Source organism: Panthera tigris, chromosome B2, assembly GCF_018350195.1.
Source record: "Panthera tigris isolate Pti1 chromosome B2, P.tigris_Pti1_mat1.1, whole genome shotgun sequence".
Classification (NCBI taxonomy): Eukaryota; Metazoa; Chordata; class Mammalia; order Carnivora; family Felidae; genus Panthera; species Panthera tigris.
The window spans coordinates 58,370,981-58,393,031 of NC_056664.1; the positions used below are offsets into that span (position 1 = coordinate 58,370,981).

General features: G+C 35.6%; 1 protein-coding gene across 1 annotated transcript in view; it reads right to left on the reverse strand.

The window, feature by feature from the left end:
- EYS (eyes shut homolog) overlaps positions 1-22,051 on the reverse strand; it is a 1,764,056-nt gene that overhangs the window by 1,102,769 nt on the left and 639,236 nt on the right. Inside the window, 1 exon segment of the mRNA XM_042986616.1 lies at positions 20,670-20,791. Within this exon segment, the coding sequence (XP_042842550.1) occupies positions 20,670-20,791 (122 nt within the window).

Below are 22,051 nucleotides of genomic sequence, written 5' to 3' on the forward strand. Positions count from 1 at the left end.
AGGGGGCAGGAAGTTATATGGAGATGCTGTATATTTTCTGCACCATTTTTCTGTACTCCTAAAAGTGCTCTAAAAAAATTAAGTCTGTATACAGATGTATTCAGAAAAAAATGGCCTGGCTAGAGTTTGAGCCAGATCAATATATGGTCATTGAGAAGACAAAATCTGAAATTGAATGAGAACAGAGAAGAAATAATCAATTCACTAAGGATACATTAAAATAAGAAAGTGTGAAGCCCACACAGAAGATGTAATGTATCCAAAAGAATGTGAAATTCTCAGAAAAAATAGAAACCCAGATTCTGAAGAAAGCAATTTCACCTCGATTTCAATAATTAAGGAAGGCTAGACAAGGAAATTATCCTTTTCAAGAGATCTGTTTCTTTAAAAAAATATATCTTGCTGGGGATCAGTGGTTATGCATCTGGACTCTTGATCGTGATCTCCACTCAGGTCATGATCTCACAATTTGTAGGATCAAGTCACATCTGGGATACTCTCTCTCCCTCTCTTTCTGCCCCTCCCCTGCTGATGTTCTTTCTCTCTCAAAATAAATAAACTTAAAAAAAAAGCATATAGCACAATTCATGGGGTGTCTAGTTGAACGTCTGACTCTTGATGTTGGCTTAGGTCATGATCTCAAAGTTTGTGAGTTCGAGCCCTGTGTCAGTCTCTGCACTGATAGTGTGGAGCCTGCTTGGTATTCTCTCTCCCTCCCTCTCTTTCAGAGCCCCCCCCCCAATAAATAAATCAACTCAAACAAAAAGAAAGGAAAAAAAAACTTGTACCAAGTACATAATTTAAATGAAATGAATAGCAATACATGTCTATCCTCAAAAGTTGGTGCTAGAGGACAGACATACTGACTAAAAATAATAATAATGATAAGTTAAAGGTCCAATAGCGCTTAAACCATAAGCAAGAATGTGGTAATTAGGACAAGAATATTTAGTAGTTATCAAAAAAATACATTTCAAACCAGAATTTGTTTAATGCCTAGGTATGTGCACATTTATTCATTATAACTAATTGAATGTATAGTCATTAATTTATTTATTTACAGCCTTCATCAGGTTCTTGAAGCATGCAGGATGCTTGGTGTAGTGTAGTTTTTTAATGAAATAAAGCACTTTAGCATAAGTCTAGTAAAGGACAGGGACATAAAGTAAAGAAATAGATTTTAAAAACATCAAAATTATAAAGTGTGGTAATTCTAGTAAGAAAAGAATATGGGATACTGGACTGGAAATAAGAGAAGTTTATTATAGACCATATTAAGGTGATATTTAAGTCTTAAAGGCTTTGGGAGAAGGGATGAATGATGGAAAAAGATGTAGTATATCAGGCAGAAAGAATAGTAAAACAAGCAAAAATGAAACAAAACAACAAAACAACCTTCAGTGTGTTTGAAACACTGAAGGAACACTGGTGCAAGGTTTGGTGCTAGAAATTAGATAATTTACACACACACACACACACACACACACACACACACACGGGTTATATATGTGTGTATACATACACAGATGTTTTTCTCCCTTAATTATTTTTAATTGAAAAGTATTTTGAGAGCCATTTATGTTCAATTTTTATTCTACGTTTTTGGTTCAGGGCAAAACAATAGCTGTATTCTTAATCATTTTATAAATCAAGGATTAACAACCTGCCACAATACCATTTAAGTCCTAACCTCCAGTGTATTGTAAAGGAATACAGAGAAATGTTTACAATCCCAGTATATTTTATGTGAGGTAAACCCCCCAAATCACATTTCATAGGACTTTTATTCACATGCTCAAAATATTTCAAGTGGCTTTAACCCATAAAACAGGGTCTTCCAGGAAAAATTGAAGTGCAAACATAATGTTTAAAACTCTTGAAAAAAGAGACAGACTCTAAAGATTAATATTTGTAAAGAATTGCTACACATTATGATTACTTTAAAAATCAAGACCAGGCGGTGGCAGGAGCCCACTCCTCCCTCCGGCGCCCACCCCTCGGGGGCTCTGCAGTCCCCAGCTCTCGGTCTGCACGCGTCCCGCCCCTGGCCAGGCCTGGCCTCAGGTCCACGAGGAGACAGTGGCTGCTTCTGCAGCCCTGGCAGCCCCGCCTGCCCGGCCTGGCCGCTGCCACCTGGAGCCGCCAGCGAGTTTGAGGCAAGTGTGGGGCTCCCGGCTCTGCCTCGATGTGCCTGGGACCGGCCTCGGCACCCCAGCCCTGCTGAGCAGCCCCCAGCGCACAGCGGCCAGCCCGAGAGGGCGAGCGAGGAGGTGCGGCGAGCCCCAGAGAGGGGGCCAGTGAGAGAGGAAGAGTGAGCCTGAGAGCCAGCGCAGGGAGCAGACACCATGCTGGGCTGGAAGAATAATATCCCCATCTGCTTGCAGGCGGAAGAGCAGAAGAGAGGCTGCCAGAAAGATCAAAGTCAAATTTAATATACACCACAGTGATATCTATACATGCTTTTCTTTAAAAAATAGGCTTATAGAGGGGAGGGCGAAGATGGGGGCGTAGGAGAACGCTGGGCTCACCGCGTCCTGCTCATCACTTAGATTCTACCTACACCTGCCTAAATAACCCAGAAAACCACCAGAAAACTAGCAGAATGGATTCTATGGAGCCAAGCGCAACCAACCCAAAGAAGAGGGTAGGAAGGGCAGAGAGGCGGTGCTCACTATAGGGACTTGCGAGAGGGACCCAGGGCGGAGGCGCAGCCCGCAGGCCAAGCAGAGGCCCCGAGTCTGACTTGCAAAAGCGGAGGGGCAGGATGGAGTGTATTTGGACAGCAAGCAGGACTTAACATCTGGAAGGTTATAAGTTAACAGCTCTGCTCAGAGAGCAGGAGGGCTGGAGGACAACGGGAGGGAGAGTTGTTGAGCCCCGGACAACAGAGTGCAGGTTGGCGGGGAAAAAGGTGCTTGCCAGCACCATCTCCCTCAACCATCCCCCAGCCCAAATCCCAAAGGGAACCAGTTCCTGTGAGGGAAATTGCTTGTACCCCACAAACACCCAACGCTGTGCTTCTGTGGATCCATCCCTCCGGCGGTGGCGGGTCTGACTCCCTCCCAGTGCCACAGGGTCCTTCCCAAAGTAGATCACCGAAGGAAAAGTGAGCTGAGCCTGTCCCGTCCTGCCCCCATGCACCTTGCCCATCCACCCCAGCTAATATGTCAGATCCCCAGCACCACAAGCCTGGCAGTGTGCAAGTAGCCCAGACAGGCCATGATAGCCCAAAGTGAATCCCGCTCTTAGGAAAGGGGAAGAGAAGGCACATACGAGTCTGACTGTGGCCCCAACGGTGGGCTAGGGGCAGACATCAGGTCTGACTGTGGCCCCGCCCACCAACTCAAGTTATTCAAGACAGCACAGGGGAAATGCCCTGCAATTCTATCCAAAATGATGAAACAGAAGAATTCCCCTCAAAAGAATCTCTAGGACATAACGACAGCTAACGAACTGATCAAACATGATTTAAACAATATAACAGAAAGTGAATTTGGAATATTGTCATAAAATTAATCGCTGGGCTTGAAAACAGTATAAAGGACAGCAGAGAATCTATTGCTACAGAGATCAAGGGACTAAGGAACAGCCAGGAGGAGCTAAAAAATACTATAAATGAGCTGCAAAATAAAATGGAAACAACCATGGCTCGGATTGAAGAGGCAGAGGAGAGAATAGGGAAACTAGAATATAAAATTATGGAAAAAGAGGAAGCTGAGAAAAAGAGAAAAAAATCCAGGAGTATGAGGGGAAAATTAGAGAACTAAGTGATGTACTAAAGAGAAATAATCTACGCATATTTGGTATTCCAGAGGAGGAAGAGAGAGGGAAAGGTGCTGAAGGTGTACTTGAAGAAATAATAACTGAGAACTTCCCTGATCTGGGGAAGGAAAAAGACAGTGAAATCCAAGAGGCACAGAGAACTCCCTTCAGATGTAACTTGAATCAATCTTCTGCATGACATATCATAGTGAAACTGGCAAAATACAAGGATAAAGAGAAAATTCTTAGAGCAGCTAGGGATAAACGTGCTCTAACATATAAAGGGAGACCAATAAGACTCGTGACCGATCTCTCTACTGAAACTTGGCAGGCCAGAAAGGAATGGCAGGAAATCTTCAATGTGATGAACAGAAAAAATATGCAGCTGAGAATCCTTTATCCAGCAATCTGTCATTTAGAATATAAGGAGAGATAAAGGTCTTCCCAAACAAACAAAAACTGAAGGAATTCGTCACCACTAAACCAGCCCTACAACAGATCCTAAGGGGGATCCTGTGAGACAAAGTACCAGATTCATCCCTACAAGCATGAGACCTAGAGACATCACAATGACTCTAAACCCATATCTTTCTATAATAATACTGAACGTAAATGGACTAAATGCACCAACCAAAAGACATAAGGTATCAAAATGGATAAAAAAACAAGACCCATCTATTTGCTGTCTACAAGAGACTCATTTTAGATCTGAGGACACCTTCAGATTGAGAGTGAGGGGATGGAGAACTATTTATCATGCTACTGGAAGCCAAAAGAAAGCTGGAGTAGCCATACTTATATCAGACAAACTAGACTTTAAATTAAAGGCTGTAACAAGAGATGAACAAGGGCATTATATAATAATCACAGGGTCTATCCATCAGGAAGAGCTAACAATTATAAATGTCTATGTGCCGAATACAGGAGCCCGCAAATATATAAAACAATTACTCACAAACATAAGCAACCTTATTGATAAGAATGTGGTGATTGCAGAGGACTTTAACACTCCACTTACAGAAATGGATAGATCATTTAGACACACGGTCAATAAAGAAACAAGGGCCCTGAATGATACACTGGATCAGATAGACTTGACAGATGTATTTAGAACTCTGCATCCCAAAGCAACAGAATATACTGTCTTCTCGAGTGCACATGGAACATTCTCCAAGATAGATTACATACTGGGTCACAAAACAGCCCTTCATAAGTATACAAGAATTGAGATCATACCATGCCTACTTTCAGACCACAATGCTATGAAGCTTGAAATCAACCACAGGAAAAAGTCTGGAAAACCTCCAAAAACATGGAGGTTAAAAAACACCCTACTAAAGAATGAGTGGGTCAACCAGACAATTAGAGAAGAAATTTAAAAAATATATGAAAACAAACGAAAATGAAGATACAACAATCCAAACGCTTTGGGATGCAGCAAAGGCAGTCCTGAGAGGAAAATACATTGCAATCCAGGCCTATCTCAAGAAACAAGAAAAATCCCAAATACAAAATCTAACAGCACACTTAAAGGAAAAACAAGCAGAACAGCAAAGGCAGCCTAAGCCCAGCAGAAGAAGAGAAATAATAAAGATCAGAGCAGAAATAAACAATATAGAATCTAAAAAAACTGTAGAGCAGATCAATGAAACCAAGAGTTGGTTTTTTGAAAAAATAAACAAAATTGACAAACCTCTAGCCAGGCTTCTCAAAAAGAAAAGGCAGATGACCCAAATAGATAAAATCATAAATGAAAATGGAATTATTCCAACCAATCCCTCAGAGATACAAGCAATTATCAGGGAATACAATGACAAATTATATGCGAACAAAGTGGACAACCTGGAAGAAATGGACAAATTCCTAACACCCACACACTTCCAAAACTCAATCAGGAGGAAATAGAAAGCTTGAACAGACCCATAACCAGCGAGGAAATTGAATCAGTTGTCAAAAATCTCCCAAAATAAGAGTCCAGGACCAGATGGGTCCCAGGGGAGTTCTACCAGACATTTAAAGCAGAGATAATACCTATCCTTCTCAAGGTATTCCAAAAAATAGAAAGGGAAGGAAAACTTCCAGACCCATTCTATGAAGCCAGTATTACTTTGATTCCTAAACCAGACAGAGACCCAGTAAAAAAAAAAGAACTACAGGCCAATGAATGGCCTGATGAATATGGATGAATATGGATGCAAAAATTCTCAATAAGATACTAGCAAATAGAATTCAACAGCGTATAAAAAGAATTATTCATCATGATCAAGTGGGATTCATTCCTGGGATGCAGGGCTGGCTCAACATTCGCAAATCAATCAACGTGATACATCACATTAATAAAAGAAAATATAAGAACCATATGATCCTGTCAATCAATGCAGAAAAGGCCTTTGACAAAATTCAGCATCCTTTCTTAATAAAAACCCTCGAGAAAGGCAGGATAGAAGGAACATACTTAAACATCATAAAAGCCATTTATGAAAAGCCCACACCTAACATCATCCTCAATGGGGAAAAACTTAGAGCTTTCTCCCTGAGATCAGGAACACGACTTGGATGTCCACTCTCACTGCTGTTGTTTGACATAGTGTTGGAAGTACTAGCATCAGCAATCAGACAACCAAAGGAAATCAAAGGCATCAAAATTGGCAAAGATGAAGTCAAGCTTTCACTTTTCGCAGATGACATGATATTATACATGGAAAATCCGATAGACTCCACCAAAAGTCTGCTAGAACTGATTCATGAATTTAGCAAAGTTGCAGGACACAAAATCAATGTACAGAAATCAGTTGCGTTCTTATATACTAATAATGAAGCAACAGAAAGACAAATAAAGAAACTGATCCCATTCACAGTTGCACCAAGAAGCATAAAATACCTAGGGATAAATCTAACCAAAGATGTAAAAGATCTGTATGCTGAAAACTATAGAAAGCTTATGAAGGAAAGTGAAGAAGACATAAAGAAATGGAAAAACATTCCGTGCTCATGGATTGGAAGAATAAATATTGTCAAAATGTCAATACTACTCAAAGCTATCTACACATTCAATGCAATCCCTATCAAAATTGCACCAGCATTCTTCTCGAAGCTAGAACAAGCAATCCTAAAATTCATATGGAACCACAAAAGGCCCCGAATAGCCAAAGTAATTTTGAAGAAGAAGACCAAAGCAGGAGGCATCACAATCCCAGAATTTAGCCTCTACTAAAAGCTGTAACCATCAAGACAGCATGGTATTGGCACAAAAACAGACACATAGACCAATGGAATAGAGTAGAGACCCCAGAACTAGACCCACAAACGTATGGCCAACTCAATTTTGACAAAGCAGGAAAGAACATCCAATGGAAAAAAGACAGTCTCTTTAACAAATGGTGCTGGGGGAACTGGATAGCAACATGCAGAAGGTTGAAACTAGACCACTTTGTCACACCATTCACAAAAATAAACTCAAAGTGGATAAAGGACCTGAATGTGAGACAGGAAACCATCAAAACCCTAGAGGAGAAAGCAGGAAAAGACCTCTTTGACCTCAGCCGTAGCAATTTCTTATTTGACACATCCCCAAAGGCAAGGGAATTAAAAGCAAAAATGAACTACTGGGACCTCATGAAGATAAAAAGCTTCTAAACAGCAAAGGAAACAATCAACAAAACTAAAAGGGAACGAACGGAATGGGAAAAGATATTTGCAAATGACATATTGGACAGAGGGCTAGTATCCAAATTCTATAAAGAGCTCACCAAACTCCACACCCGAAAAACAAATAACCCAGTGAAGAAATGGGCAGAAAACATGAATAGACACTTTTGTAAAGAAGACATCCAGATGGCCAACAGGCACATGAAAAGATGCTCAATGTTGCTCCTCATCAGGGAAATACAAATCAAAACCACGCTCAGATATCACCTCACACCAGTCAGAGTGGCCAAAATGAACAAATCAGGAGACTATAGATGCTGGAGAGGATGTGGAGAAACGGGAACCCTCTTGCACTGTTGGTGGGAATGCAAATTGGTGCAGCCACTCTGGAAAACAGTGTTGAGGTTCCTCAAAAAATTAAAAATAGATCTACCCTATGACCCAGCAATAGCACTGCTAGGAATTTACCCAAGGGATACAGGAGTACTGATACATCGGGGCACTTGTACCCCAATGTTTACAGCAGCACTGTCAACAATAGCCAAATTATGGAAAGAGCCTAAATGTCCATCAACTGATGAATGGATAAAGAAATTGTGGTTTATATACATAATGGAGTACCACGTGGCAATGAGAAAGAATTAAATATGGCCCTTTGTAGCAACGTGGATGGAATTGGAGAGTGTGATGCTAAGTGAAATAAGCCATACAGAGAAAGACAGATACCATGTTTTCACTCTTATGTGGATCCTGAGAAACATAACAGAAACCCATAGGGGAGGGGAAGGAAAAAAAAAAAAAGAGGTCAGAGTGGGAGAGAGCCAAAGCATAAGAGACTCTTAAAAACTGAGAACAAACTGAGGGTTGATGGGGGATGGGAGGGAGGGGAGGGTGGGTGATGGGCATTGAGGAGGGCATCTTTTGGGATGAGTATGGGTGTTATGGAAACCAATCTGACAATAAATTTCATATATTGAAAATAATAATAATAATAAATAGGCTTATAAAAATAAATTAAAAATAAAACAAAAAATAAAATAACAGAAAAATCAAGACTAAATAGGTAGAATATTTAGGCAATTATAAATTCTGTTCAAATAAAGCATATGTTTTCCTCTGAAGAGAGATATTTTTTCATATAGAAGTCAAAAAAAAAAGGTATGCCTCACTCTTAATGTGGGACATTGGGAAACATAATGTGCCATATCTTCAGGTATGGCTTTGCTGGAGATAAAGAAATTTTCAAATGAACATTTCTTAAACTGATTCTGTATGCAATTTGAAAGCATAAAGTAACATGGTAACTTTGTGAAAAAAAAATTTTTTTGACTAGCTCACTTAATGGGCTCTAGACAAAGACCTAGGAGAAAAATCATGGAATGGATTTCTAACTTTTGTTTAGGCCTTTGCTACATATCAGCTGTCTCCTTACTTTGGAAACTACTGAATCCTGGCATGCTTTTGAAATATCAGCAAATTTTAATTATTTATTAATTTTAATTAATTAATTAATTAATTATTATATAATTAATATAATAATATTAAATATTTGAATGTTCTCATAAGCATCTAGGACTATGAAGGTGTGTTTTCATTATGTACCTTAGGTAACCTGCTAAAGATCTTATTTTCAGAGTAAAATGTCTGCATGTTTAATATTATAAGGTATATTCAGTAAATGTGCATATTGTCTTAAAGATGTCTTTTTTCTATATTTTGAATGACAATATAGTGTCACTAAAACAATAGTGTTTTTAGAGAGTTCAGAATTACTTCTAATCAAAGCCACTTTGACATTTATGCTAATTTGAAGAAAATGACCCTCTAAAAAGAAAAGAAATAACCATGAAGAAAACTAATACAGGTTTCCAATATACTAGAAAAAAATTGTCAATTTATCTGCATGATCAATTCATAGAGAATGAAACAATTTTGTATAATAAATATAGATATGCAAGTTTTCATCATTAAATTTATATTGAGACTCCTCAGTATAGGAAAAACCTAACATTGAACAGTTATTTTACCACTGAGAGGGAAAAGAATGGCAGGTGGCAATCAGAAATAATGGAAAGTGTTGAGTTCTGGAGAGGTCCTAAATTCTATACTGCTGCTGTTAATAACATCTCATTGAAAAATCAGTTGAGTTATATAACTTTTGGTTTTCTCATGAATGAAAAAGGAATAATAACAATATATCATATGGACATAGTTATAGTAAAAGGAAAATGAGTAATGTTTATAAAAACTCTTTGTTAAAAAACAACGTATAAATATATGTTTATTTTTTGTGCTTAAAAGAAATGTATTAGTGGTATTTGGAATAGTTTACTCAGAGATGATTATAAAAGCACAATTTTTGAAAGTTCAATAAATAATAGGAGGAAGGAGGGTAGAAATGAGCTATGAAGAGACAGAAAATTTTCTGCATTGATGGATATGCTCTATATCTTGATTTTGGTAGTATTTTACAAGGGTAATTACAATGCAAAAACTCTTTTAATTGTGTATGTATGATATTTATATAATATTACATGTAAATTATGCTCTAATTAAAAAATAAAAAACTTAAAAACAATTGAGTAACTTATGTAGAGGGTGTTTCTCTTAAAAGATTGCCCTGTCTACTCCAAGGCGAAAAAAAGAAACAGTAGGAGAATATAGGCTATTTAGAAAAATGAGAAAAACGCAGGGGACTAGTGTACTTGATTATACTCTATTATTATTTTTAAGAACATGACTTGAAATTCTAATTAATGATCTACTCAAGGAAAAAAAAAGAAAATACAGATTTTGCATAAAGAAGACTAACATTTACATTCTTTCCCTTTTGGTACAATTGTTAACTATCTTTTTTCCATGGTTCAACAAAAAATAATTTATTAGCAAAACCCTTAAATCTTAATTTAACATTTTGTGCCCATCATAGTCATTACTCTTACAGGCAACATCACATCTGAAGCAAACAATGGTAGTTCTCAATTAATTTCTAATGAACCATTTCTGGGTGTTTTTGGATTGCTTTGCTTTTATTTTACATTTTTCTTCAATTTTATGATTTCTCTGGTTTTGTATAAAACAATTCAGCATTTAAATTTACTTTTTTATTTTTTTATTTTTGTTTTATTTTTGAGAGAGAGGCAGAGTACGAACAGGAGAGTGACAGAGAGAGAGAGGGAGACATAATCTGAAACAGGCTCCAGGCTCTGAGCTGTTAGTGCAGAGACTGATATAGGGCTTGAACTCACAGACTGCAAGATCATGACCTGAGCGGAAGTCAGATGCCCAACCGACTGAGCCACCCAGGCACCCTGTCAACATTTTTTTTTTAAAAACAAATGTTAAAGACAAGCAAACAAATGCATTCTAAGACAATAATATTTTATTTATTTTATTTTATTTTACTTTACCTTCTCTTTACATTTTATTTTATTTTATTTTATTTTATATTTTATGCTTATTTATTTTGAGAGGGAGAGTAGGGTAGAGGCAGAGAAAGAGAGAGAATCCCAAGCAGACTCCATGCTGTCAGTGCAGAGTCCGATGTGGGGCTTGAACTCACTAACTATAAGATCATGATGTGAACTGAAATTAAGAGTCAGATGCTTAACCACTTAATCGGCTAAGCCGACTGAGCCACCCAGGTGCCCGATGATATCATTTTTAATCTAGACTTTTATTAAGGTTTATATGAAATAATGAGATAACCTAATGCAAATACTTTCTCTAGCTATTGTTTTATATAATAAAAATAATCTTTAAATATGTTCCTACACAGCTTTGCAAATAAAATTCAAGAGACTATATGTATATCTATGCTAAATTTTAAAATTCTGGGCTGTTATGGTTATATAAAATGTTTTCATTTATTTATTTATTTTTTTAACGTTTATTTATTTTTGGGACAGAGAGAGACAGAGCATGAACAGGTGAGGGGCAGAGAGAGAGGGAGACACAGAACTGGAAGCAGGCTCCAGGCTCTGAGCCATCAGCCCAGAGCCCGACGCGGGGCTCGAACTCACGGACCGCGAGATCATGACCCGAGCTGAAGTCGGACGCTTAACCGACTGAGCCACCCAGGCGCCCCTATAAAATGTTTTAATATCTGTAGTCAGAATACATTAGGGTGTAATAATTTGCCTTGGGTTTCCTAAGATCTTAAAGTGCTAACCCTTGGTACCTCAGAAAGTGACCTGTTTTGGAAATCGAATTAAAGTGAGGTCATTAGAGTGGGCCTTAATTCAGTATGGCTGATGTCTTAGCAAAAAGAAGAAATGAACACAGAGACATGCACATAGGAAGAATGCCATGAGAAGATGAAGGCAGAGACTGTGGTGATACAACAGAAGGTAAGGAACACTAACTACTGGCCTAACAAACTAATAATACAAAGTGTATATGGGGGACTTTTTGAAAGTAGGAAACAACCAGGAACTTGATTTATTCTGAAAAATAACATGGTGCCAAATAAAACTCTTTCCTCTTACCTTTCAAGCTAGCTTCAATGAATAAAAGAGTTCATTTATTCATTCAAAAATGGTTTTTGAATGTGATTTCATTTTATCACTATCTTCAAATAACATAATACCATGCCACATATAACCTAAGAGCCTTAACTACAAAATACAGTGATTTCCCTTCCCTTCCTTTGTACTATTGTTATCAGAAAGCAGTTTTACTTAATCAGTGAATTCTAAAGCCTATTTGTAAAGTTATAATTGCTCATAAGATGTATTCATCTGTCACTTACTTACTCCTTGAGTTACTCTTTTTTGATGAAATTGGAACTATGTCAGTTTCCAACTTTTCCACTGAAAGAGAACTATTTAATCATTCATAAATTCATTGGAACTACAGTGATGGCTGCTCTCCCTTGGAAACTGAGGAGTAGGCAGTGACAATATATGTATGATTTTATATTAAAGGCAAGACCAGTTGGCAATCATCTGAAATCATGAATTTGGAGTCACACAGACCTTGGTCTATTTAGGTTTGCACTTTTCTAACACAGTGATTTTGCTTATGCTACTGAAAATATCCAAGTCTTGGTTTTCTTATATTTAAAGCAGGCATATATAAAACCTCACTGAGAGATTTTATACAAACTAGAAGTGTATGGTACATAGAGTTTCATTAATTGCTCATGTGAATGTAATACTAAATCTGCTTATAAAATTAATTTGATAAAATCTGTCTAAATCTTAAAGATTGACACACTTTGATCCAGTATTTTCAATTCTAGGAATTTAATGTCCAAATATACAAACATATGTGTGCAAAGAGGCACATGTAATTAATTTCCCCAAATAATAGTTCATACTGGAAAAAATTAAAAACTGCCACTGTGTTATATCCACAAAATAAAATATGGCGTAGCTATCCAAAAAGAAGGTGAAAATCTACATACCAACATATATTTTGCTCAAAAATCTAGTTTTTGTTTTGTTTTGATTTGATTTTTTGAGAGAAAGAGGGCATAAGCAGCGGAAAGAGAGAGAGTGAGACAGGTAGAAGGAGAGGGAGAGGGAGAGGCAGAGTGGGGGGAGGGGGAGGGAGAGGGAGAGGGAGAGGGAGAGGGAGAGGGAGAGGGAGAGGGAGAGGGAGAGAGAGAGAGAGAGAGAGAGAGAGAGAGAATCCCAAGCAGGTTCCATGACCAGCGTGGAGCCCGACACAGGCTAGATCTGATGACTGTGAGATTATGACCTGAGCTGAAATCAAGAGTCTGATGCTTAACTGACTGAGCCAGCCAGGTGCCCCCAAATTCTGTTTTTTTTCATTAAGGAAAAATCTTCCATCTGCTAAAGGCAGATATTGTATTGCCATTGCCTGGATTAAAATTCTGTTACAGTTTTACTTTTATATTAGTAATTATTTTACTTTTATATTAGCAGTTTGGGCTCCTTGCACAAAGAAAACAAAACAAAAGCAAAATTTTTAAGAAGGAAAAAAAACCCCAGATCTCTAGTAATATACAGACTTGTGTATTTTCACTCAATATGTTAAAAACACATTGATCAACATAGATTTTTATTTCTACTCATTAAATTTCAAAAAAAATTTAGTCATATCCATTCAAAAATTTTTAAACATATCCTTATAAGAAGCATGAAAAGTTCTAATACATAGTGTTACATAATTTAAGGCATCTAGGATGCATTTGCACAAATTATAAACTGAGAAAAAGAAAAAAAATCATATGGTCAACTGGGAACAAACCTTCATGTCGTCTGAAAGTCTACTTTGTAGTGTCCATAAGAAAAACAGGCCAAAGCATCAACACGGATGCCAATTACACAGACAGCAAAGGAGCCAGATGCTGTTGGCAAAACATGTTCCAGAGTGTGGCATCTGGGTCCAATAACTGCCATACAGAGCCCCATCTGTAGCTAAAGCTGTTGACTCTGCTTTGGGGGAAGAAAAATCAGAAATAAAGAAGGCAGTTAAATTCTAAACCATGCCAGGAATAGCAGAAGGCAGGTTGCAGTCAGCATTCAAATTACATCCCTAGCCCATTTTGCTTTTTAATGTCTTGAAACTGTGTAAACACTAAACTATGTTAACTCCAGTTGTTTAGAGATGAGCACACGTAGGTAGTTCAGTAACTCAGAACACACAAATCACCTAAGGGATTCGATATTCTGGCAAATACTCATCTTCATAACATTTTTGTTCTCAAGGGATATAAGCATATAGTCAATGAAATGCAATTTTCATTTGACCTATTAAAAATATTTGCTATGTTAAGCACTCATTATGGTACACAATGTGAATTCCTTCAAAAGCATGAAATTTAAGCATCTTCCTTGCAATTTCTGTTAAGTTTTCTCTGGACTGACTCTTCATAAAATGAAGTAAGATGTTCATTGTATCTTTTACTGAGAGCCCTGAAATTTTTGCTCAGTGGAAATTTGTGAGAAAGCTTCAAAGAGCACTAAACTCTAACTAAATTCTTCCTTAGTTACAAAGAATAATGTAATCTCTTTTTAATGTTCTTCATTTGCTCTACACATGAATATATAAAATGAAACGAGTTGATATCAATATGATCCCACAGATTCATCATTTATAAAATACTGCTCTAGTTTTATTCATACATATAGTTTGAAAACAAGATCAATGTTGGGAATAATAAAAGTTAATGATATTTAGAGTTTAATATACATCAATAAATGAGCTAATACTTTGTATACAGAATTGTATTTAATTAACATCATAACTGTGAATTATAACTATTATTATTCACAATTTCTAGATTAAAAAAAAACTTAGGGATATAAATAAAATTCCTTAACCCAATTCACACTAATCTTTAAGGATAGGACTTGATATCCTATATCTAGATAGTGCAACTCTAGAATCCATGCTTTCTCTGTCTCTGTCTCTGTTTCTGTCTTCTCTTTGTCCCATATAAATAATATAAAATGTAATTTGGTATAATTACTTGAGTAATCATAGATGAAAGACTTCTGAATATCTACTCTTCCATAAAAGAAACAAAAACACTGGCAATAACATCAAATCAACTCTCTCAGAACTCTATAAATGAACTAAAGACTTGCAAAAATCTGAGTGTTTCTACAAGAAAAATGGTTGACTCTCATAAACCTAGTCAGCTTTGTGCGGTTACGTCCAGTATTCCCATCCCCCTTTCCCCAGCTCTTCAATAGACTTGAAAACCAACAGCACTGCAATTATGGCATCTGTGAAATCAGCAGCCTAACAGCCACTGAGGGGCATTACAGGTTTAGAGCTCACCCAAAAGATCCTTACCAGGAATGTCACTGTTTCATTGGTCTGGTAATGGAAAAGTTCCATTTTCAGGAATAGAATTTATTTGATCTGACTCAAAACTTACTCTTTTCAAAAAGTCCTTATAAAGGGAATTTATTAATAACAGTCAGTGGTAATTGCCTAACATTGCAGCTGCTTGTAATGATGATTCCAGTTAAGGCTAAGAGGCTGACCAATATACTTAAAGGTAAAAAGTGGTGAATGAGATGTTCATGGAGGTCTTTGAAAAGGTAGACCTATTCTTGGGAAATGAAAGTGTGGACAGGACTAAGAAACACATGAAAAGACCTTAATCTCTTATCTCTGACTGACCTTGAGCCTCCGTGAAAGCAGATACTGGAGAGTAAGACAGAACTGTAAAATGCCTGGCTGAGTGTTGACTGCATACCTCAACACATACACACAGAGTCCCTCAGTAAAGCTAGAAGACTTACTAGTTTGAGGAGATATAAAAAAAGTCTCTGCTAACTCATTCATTGACTGCTATATTAGCCAAGCTGAGACTTGAATAGCCACACGTGACACAATAATTTATAAATTTAACTCTTTTGGAAAAATCACGAAACAATAGCAAAAACAAAAAATAAATACAATAAAAAATGCTGTAACAACTATGAAGAAGCAGGATGTGATTTACAGATTTGCCAATTTAAAAGGTTAAGTGTTCATAAAAAAATGATGAGTCATACAGAGAAAGAAAAGTATGACCCATTTATAGGAATAAAGCAACCAGTAGAAACTATCCCTGAAGAAGCCTCAATATTGTATTTACTTAACACAGATATTAAATTAGCCAAAATAACTGTGATCAAAGAAAAATTGAAGCCATATCTAAATGATTAAGGAATGTATGAGATTGATGTTTTGTCTAACTGAGAATATAAAAAGATATCAATTATAAACAAGAACGCAATAGAAATTCTGGAGTTAAAAGTATAAAAAATGAAATTAAAAAAATTATGAGAGGGGCACATCACCATATTTAAGTTGGTAGAAGAAGGAAGCAGTGCATTTGAAGTTAATCAATTAAGATTATTGATCTGGAGATCAGGAAGAAAAATGAAGAGCTTCAGATACCTGTGGGACACCTTAAGAACATTAACATACACATGTGAGAGTTTTAGAACCAGAAGAGAGAGAGAGAGTAAAAAGACATATAAACTATTTTAAGATATAAAGGCCCAAACTTTGTAAATTTGATGAAAATTATTAATCCACACCCCCATGAAGATCAATGAGCTCCAGGGAAAATAAACTTAAAGACATATAATGCTAATCACATGATAGTCAACCCTCAAAAGACAAACAGAGAATTTTGGCAGCATCAAGAGAAAATGATTCATTATGCACAAGGGATCCTGAATAAGATTAACAGTTGACTTATCAGAAACCATGCAGTCCAGATGTACTTCAAATGCTGAAAGAAAAAGACTGTCAACCAATAATTCTATACCTCTTAAAGCTATCCTTTAAATTAAAGGAGAAATTAAGACATTCCCAGATAAAACAGAACAGAAAATTCACCAATAGCAGATCTGCCCTCTAAGAAATAGTAAAGAGAATCCTTTAGGCTAAGATGAAAAGATACTAGACAGTAATTTCAATTCACACACAAAAATACAGGGCACTGGTGATGGTAACTATATAGGCAAGTATAAAAACAGTATAAATGTATTTTTGCTTATCCTCTTTTTGTTTCCTATCTGATTTAAAAAACAGTACATAAAACATACTATAACATTGTATTGATGGGCTTATAATCAACAAAAGCCTGAAGGATGTGGGAAGGAATAACGCTATAGTGGAGCAAAGTTTTTGTATACTATTGAAATTAAGTCAGTATTAACACTATGGAGACTGTTTTAAGTTAAGAAGTTAATTGTGATCTATAGGACAACTACTAAGAAACTATGTACAAATGCAAAGTAAAAAATAAAAAGAAATTAAAGTGTAATACCAGAAAAAGAAGTAATGCAAGAGTAGCCAATAATGGAGAAAGAGAGGAACAGCACCAACAACAAAAATATAACATATTAAAAAAAAGAAACTACACATATAAACTTTATTTCATTAGTAATGTTAAATGTAACCTAAGGAGACATTCCAATAAGGGTAGAGATTGACAGAGTGGATTTTTAAAAACAGTCAAATTATATCCTATCTATAAAAGACAAGCTTTATATTCAAAGTCACAAGTAGGTTAAAACTAAAAAGTCAGAAAATATACACTATGCCATCAATAATAAACAAAGGGCTGAGGCAGCTATACTAATATCAGGCAAAATACACTTTAAGACAAAAAAATGTTACTCAAGACAAAGAAGGACATTTTATAAATATTTAAATCCATCAGTAAGATCTAACAATTAGATCCTAGAGCCTTAAGATCTAACTTAGGTAAATGAAGCAAAATATGGCAGATTAAATGGATAAACAATATTAAATTAGCCAATAACAGGTAAACAATAACAATTGCAAACTTTAACTCTATAATAGAACAAAGTCGCAGAAGATATAGGATATAGAAGACTTGATTAAGATATAAACCAGCTAGGCCTAAAAGAGTCCTATAGAACATTCCAGCTAAAGTGGAATACACACTTTTTTCAAGTACTTATAGAATATATGTTAGGTTATAATATATGCCTCAGTAAATTTTAAAAGACTCAACTCACACAAAATAAGTTTTCTTACCACAATAAAAGTAGAAATCAAGATCAAGAGAAATCTAGGGAATTCACAAATAAGTGAAAGTTTAACAAAACCAGTGAGCCAAAGAATAAATCACATGGGAAATTAGGAAATTATTTTGAGAGACACAAAACGTCAAAAGATATGAGATATAATGATACCAATGCTTAGAGTGAAATTTACAGCTGTAAACCCTGTATTAAAAAAGAACAGAGACCTCAATTCAATGATGGAACCATTCACCTTAAAACTAGAAAAAGAAGAGAAAACCAAACCCCAAACGGATAATCTATCAAAATCTGAGGAATGATAAAATGACTGTATGAGTTTGTGTTAAGTGGCAATGTCTTCTGATACATTTATAAATTTAAGTCATTAAGAGTTCACAATTAGTGGTGTCAAAGTTATCTAGAAAGACTGATTGTGTCTCATGAATATTAAAATGTATTTTAATTAAGCCTCATAAACTTTGTTGCTTGTTTTGTTTTAGATCTTCAAGATGTCTATCTCAAATAGCAAATAGCAATTATCTAAATAAAAGTATTATCGTGTTGGATAATTAATATTTATTCTCACTCTGGTATTTTGGACAAATAGGTGGACAAACATAAGTCACAGATTTCATATAAATACACACATACATATACATTTTTTTCTGCACGTCTACATGATAATGTATTTTGGGAATGAGAAAGCAAAAACTAACATCCAGGGTACCCAGGAGCTGGTCAGGCACTATAAGCAGGTTTACAGGTAGATCTTGGTGTTCTCCTGGTGAACATTTCAACAGACAATTTCACAGAACATCAAAATGAGACATAGTTACTCCACTACCCTGATTAATCATTACAAAGACAACCCTACCCCACAATCATATCTAAATGGTGACAAAAACTTGAACACCATCTAAGCCACAGGAATGGCCAAGCATTCTCCTATCATGGTTGATATAAATGGTTGCTGTCTCTATAAATTTTAGCTTTCACTCTGTCTGGTCTTCATTTCTTCTAGGTAAGATTTACTATGAATGTAGGCAACTCTTCCCACTTCCTGACAGTCTCCTTATCCAGGCCAAAGGCCCACTTTTGTAAACCCTCTTCAAAGTTATATTTCACAAACTCAAACCTCTAAGTCCTTCCAGCATCCTTTTACTGAGATGCTACATGGATTTAAATGGTGTGTGTTCTCCCTTATGGCAATGAGTTATAAACCCAACTTTTTCAATCACAGGTATGTCCCTGCTGGTGTTTGTATGGAGGTGATTGACAGGAAGTACACACATACACAAATGCGTAAACAAATTATCGCTAGGAATTACATAAAAAGCTGAATGCTAAAAAGTATATATCAGAATTTTGACACATATATGTGTTTATATACATATGTATATATAGTATATCATAATTTGTAGGTTATAATAAAAAGAATCATTTAAGAAAAGTAAAATAAGCATAGAAACTATGGGAAGTTTTCCTTTCCTAGTTCAACAAAAGTGGATTGTTTCTCCTACTATATAGATGGAAAGCCAGTTAATATTAATTTATAATGATGTCAATTTTAAAAATTGATAATGTCACAAAAAGTAGCTCTGGTTTTTTACATTTTTACATATTTTAAACTAGTGTCAACTGATACCATTGTGAGTTTTTCTACATTAATAAAATTGTTAATTTTTTCTCTGTCATTGAAATATAAATCAAACTATTGCCAGATTATTTCAGAATTGCCTTTAAAGGAAATAAACTGCCTATTGTTGATCACTCTGGATCTTATGTCCCATTTCAGTCACCAAAAATGAGGAATAGTGTACAAGTTATTTTAAATTTTTTTTTAACATTTATTTATTTTTGAGACAGAGACAGAGCATGAACAGGGGAGGGTCAGAGAAAGAGGGAGACACAGAATCTGAAACAGGCTCCAGGCTCTGAGCGGTCAGCACAGAGCCCAACGCGGGGCTCGAACCCACGGACTGTGAGAACATGACCTGAGTCAAAGTCGGACGCTTAACCGACTGAGCCACCCAGGCGCCCCAGTACAAGTTATTTTAGAGGACACTCTGAAATCATTTTGATTTATCCCTGAGAAAATGATCACCTAAATATATTTATATTCAATTAATCTGATTCTGTGACAAGAAGAAAATCATTCTAGTTACACTAAACCTGGTTTTGCTGGAGAGACCTAGTGTATAGTTCTCTACACTCTACACCTTAACAAGTTAAAGGATAAAAGCTATTTTTTACCAATATTGATCTGGTTACTAAATGTTTCAAATAATAGTAATAACTACTCAGAATTTCTACTTAGAGCTTCTTCAGATTTCTCATCTAAAACTAAAACAATTGGATTATGGGATATGTGGAGTAATTAATGTAAAATTCATCAATAATTTGACTAAAGTAATCCAAATTCATGATAATCTCTGGATAATAAACTGAAAGTTTTAATTCAGTAGACCCACTAACAAGTCATTTGTGGCACCCATTTTGCATGGAGGGATCCAAAACAACATTGAGATGACAAAGGCATGTTTTGAAGAAGTGAAGACATTTGTAACGTGTCAGATTTGGACATTGCATTTCCAAGTTTAATATTATTTACGACTTTTGACACAAATTTCAAATGAATGTTGACGCTATCTTGTCAGAAAATGGCTGTTCATCTTGAGATCATTTTTTTAATTAATGGATGCAAAGTGAAAATAATCTCTGGAATTATCCCAAAGACACGAACACTCCAAGTGATTTCATGAAGAAAATTATAAACACATTACTCACCGATAGCTATTGTAAAGGTCAGTACAGGTGGGATTATTCTTACAAGGATTCATTTTGCAGTCATTGGATTCTTGTTCACAAAAACTTCCTTCCCAACCAGCTAAGCACACACACTGGTAACTCTATGGGAATATGAAAATCATACAACCTTTAGGTTATTTCTTGCTATTAAGACTATAATCCAGTTATTACTCTCGGCTATGTTGATCTATGTCAATTTATGCCTATTTCAATTTTTATAGAATGTCAATACTTCCCCAAAATTACTTTTACCACAGTTTAAAAACTATGTGAACAGTATTTGTATCTAATTCAATAAAAATAAATATGTATTATGCTCACACAGAACTATTGGTTTTGTTAAATATCTTAATATAAACATAATGGTAAGTATGTAAAACTAACTAAATATACAACTAAGCAACTAGCTCACTCATTAAAAAATATATAACTATATTATATGTTTACTGTACTACTTATAAATAATCTATGTCAGTACACTATTGTTGGTCGATTGAAATTGAAAAACTTTGAATATCATTTTGCTAAGAGATAGAGTCGTCCTATAACAATATTCAAAATACTAAAAGTAAAACTGGTTTTCTAGGATTGGAAAAACAAACAAAATTGCCACGGGACAATAATTTAAAATATTAAAAATACTTTGAAAGAACAGGACTCTTGTTAAAAAAAACACAGAATTTGGGCTCTTTAGAGATTCTAAATTTATAATAATGAAAAATACTAAAATCAATGTTAGTTGTTCTCTTGATCTTCACTGTTCAATACAGGAGCCACTAGCCCCATGTGGTTACAGAGCATTGCAATGTGGCTGGCCTCAAATGAAATGTACTATAAGTACAAAATACACATTGAATTTTCAACAAATGTAAAATAACTAATAATTTTATTACTTACATACTATAATCATAATAATTTGCACATAGAGTTAAAACATATTAACATTAATTTCACCTGCTTCCTTTAGCCTTTTTTAATGTGGCTTTTAGGAAACTTAAAACACACACACACACACATACACACACACACACGGTCTCATTACTTTTCTATTAGACAGAGCTATGGTAGCTAATTATGGCCACTTAGTTTTTCTACTTGCAAATAGAGTTAAGAAGTCTACATAGTTACATCTACCAGAAAAGGAGCTCTCTGAAACTCAAGAACTTGTTCTATAATACACATTCCAGCTTCTTGAAGAGGTCTGGCACCTCACAGATGCTTAATACATGTTGGTTGAACATATGAGAAAGAATAAATATGACAGGAAAAGTAACATAAAAACTGAAGTAACCCACATGGATTTCAAAAGGATTCTAATGTTTGCTAGAGGTACATAGCAAATTTCTTTTGAACGTTACAAT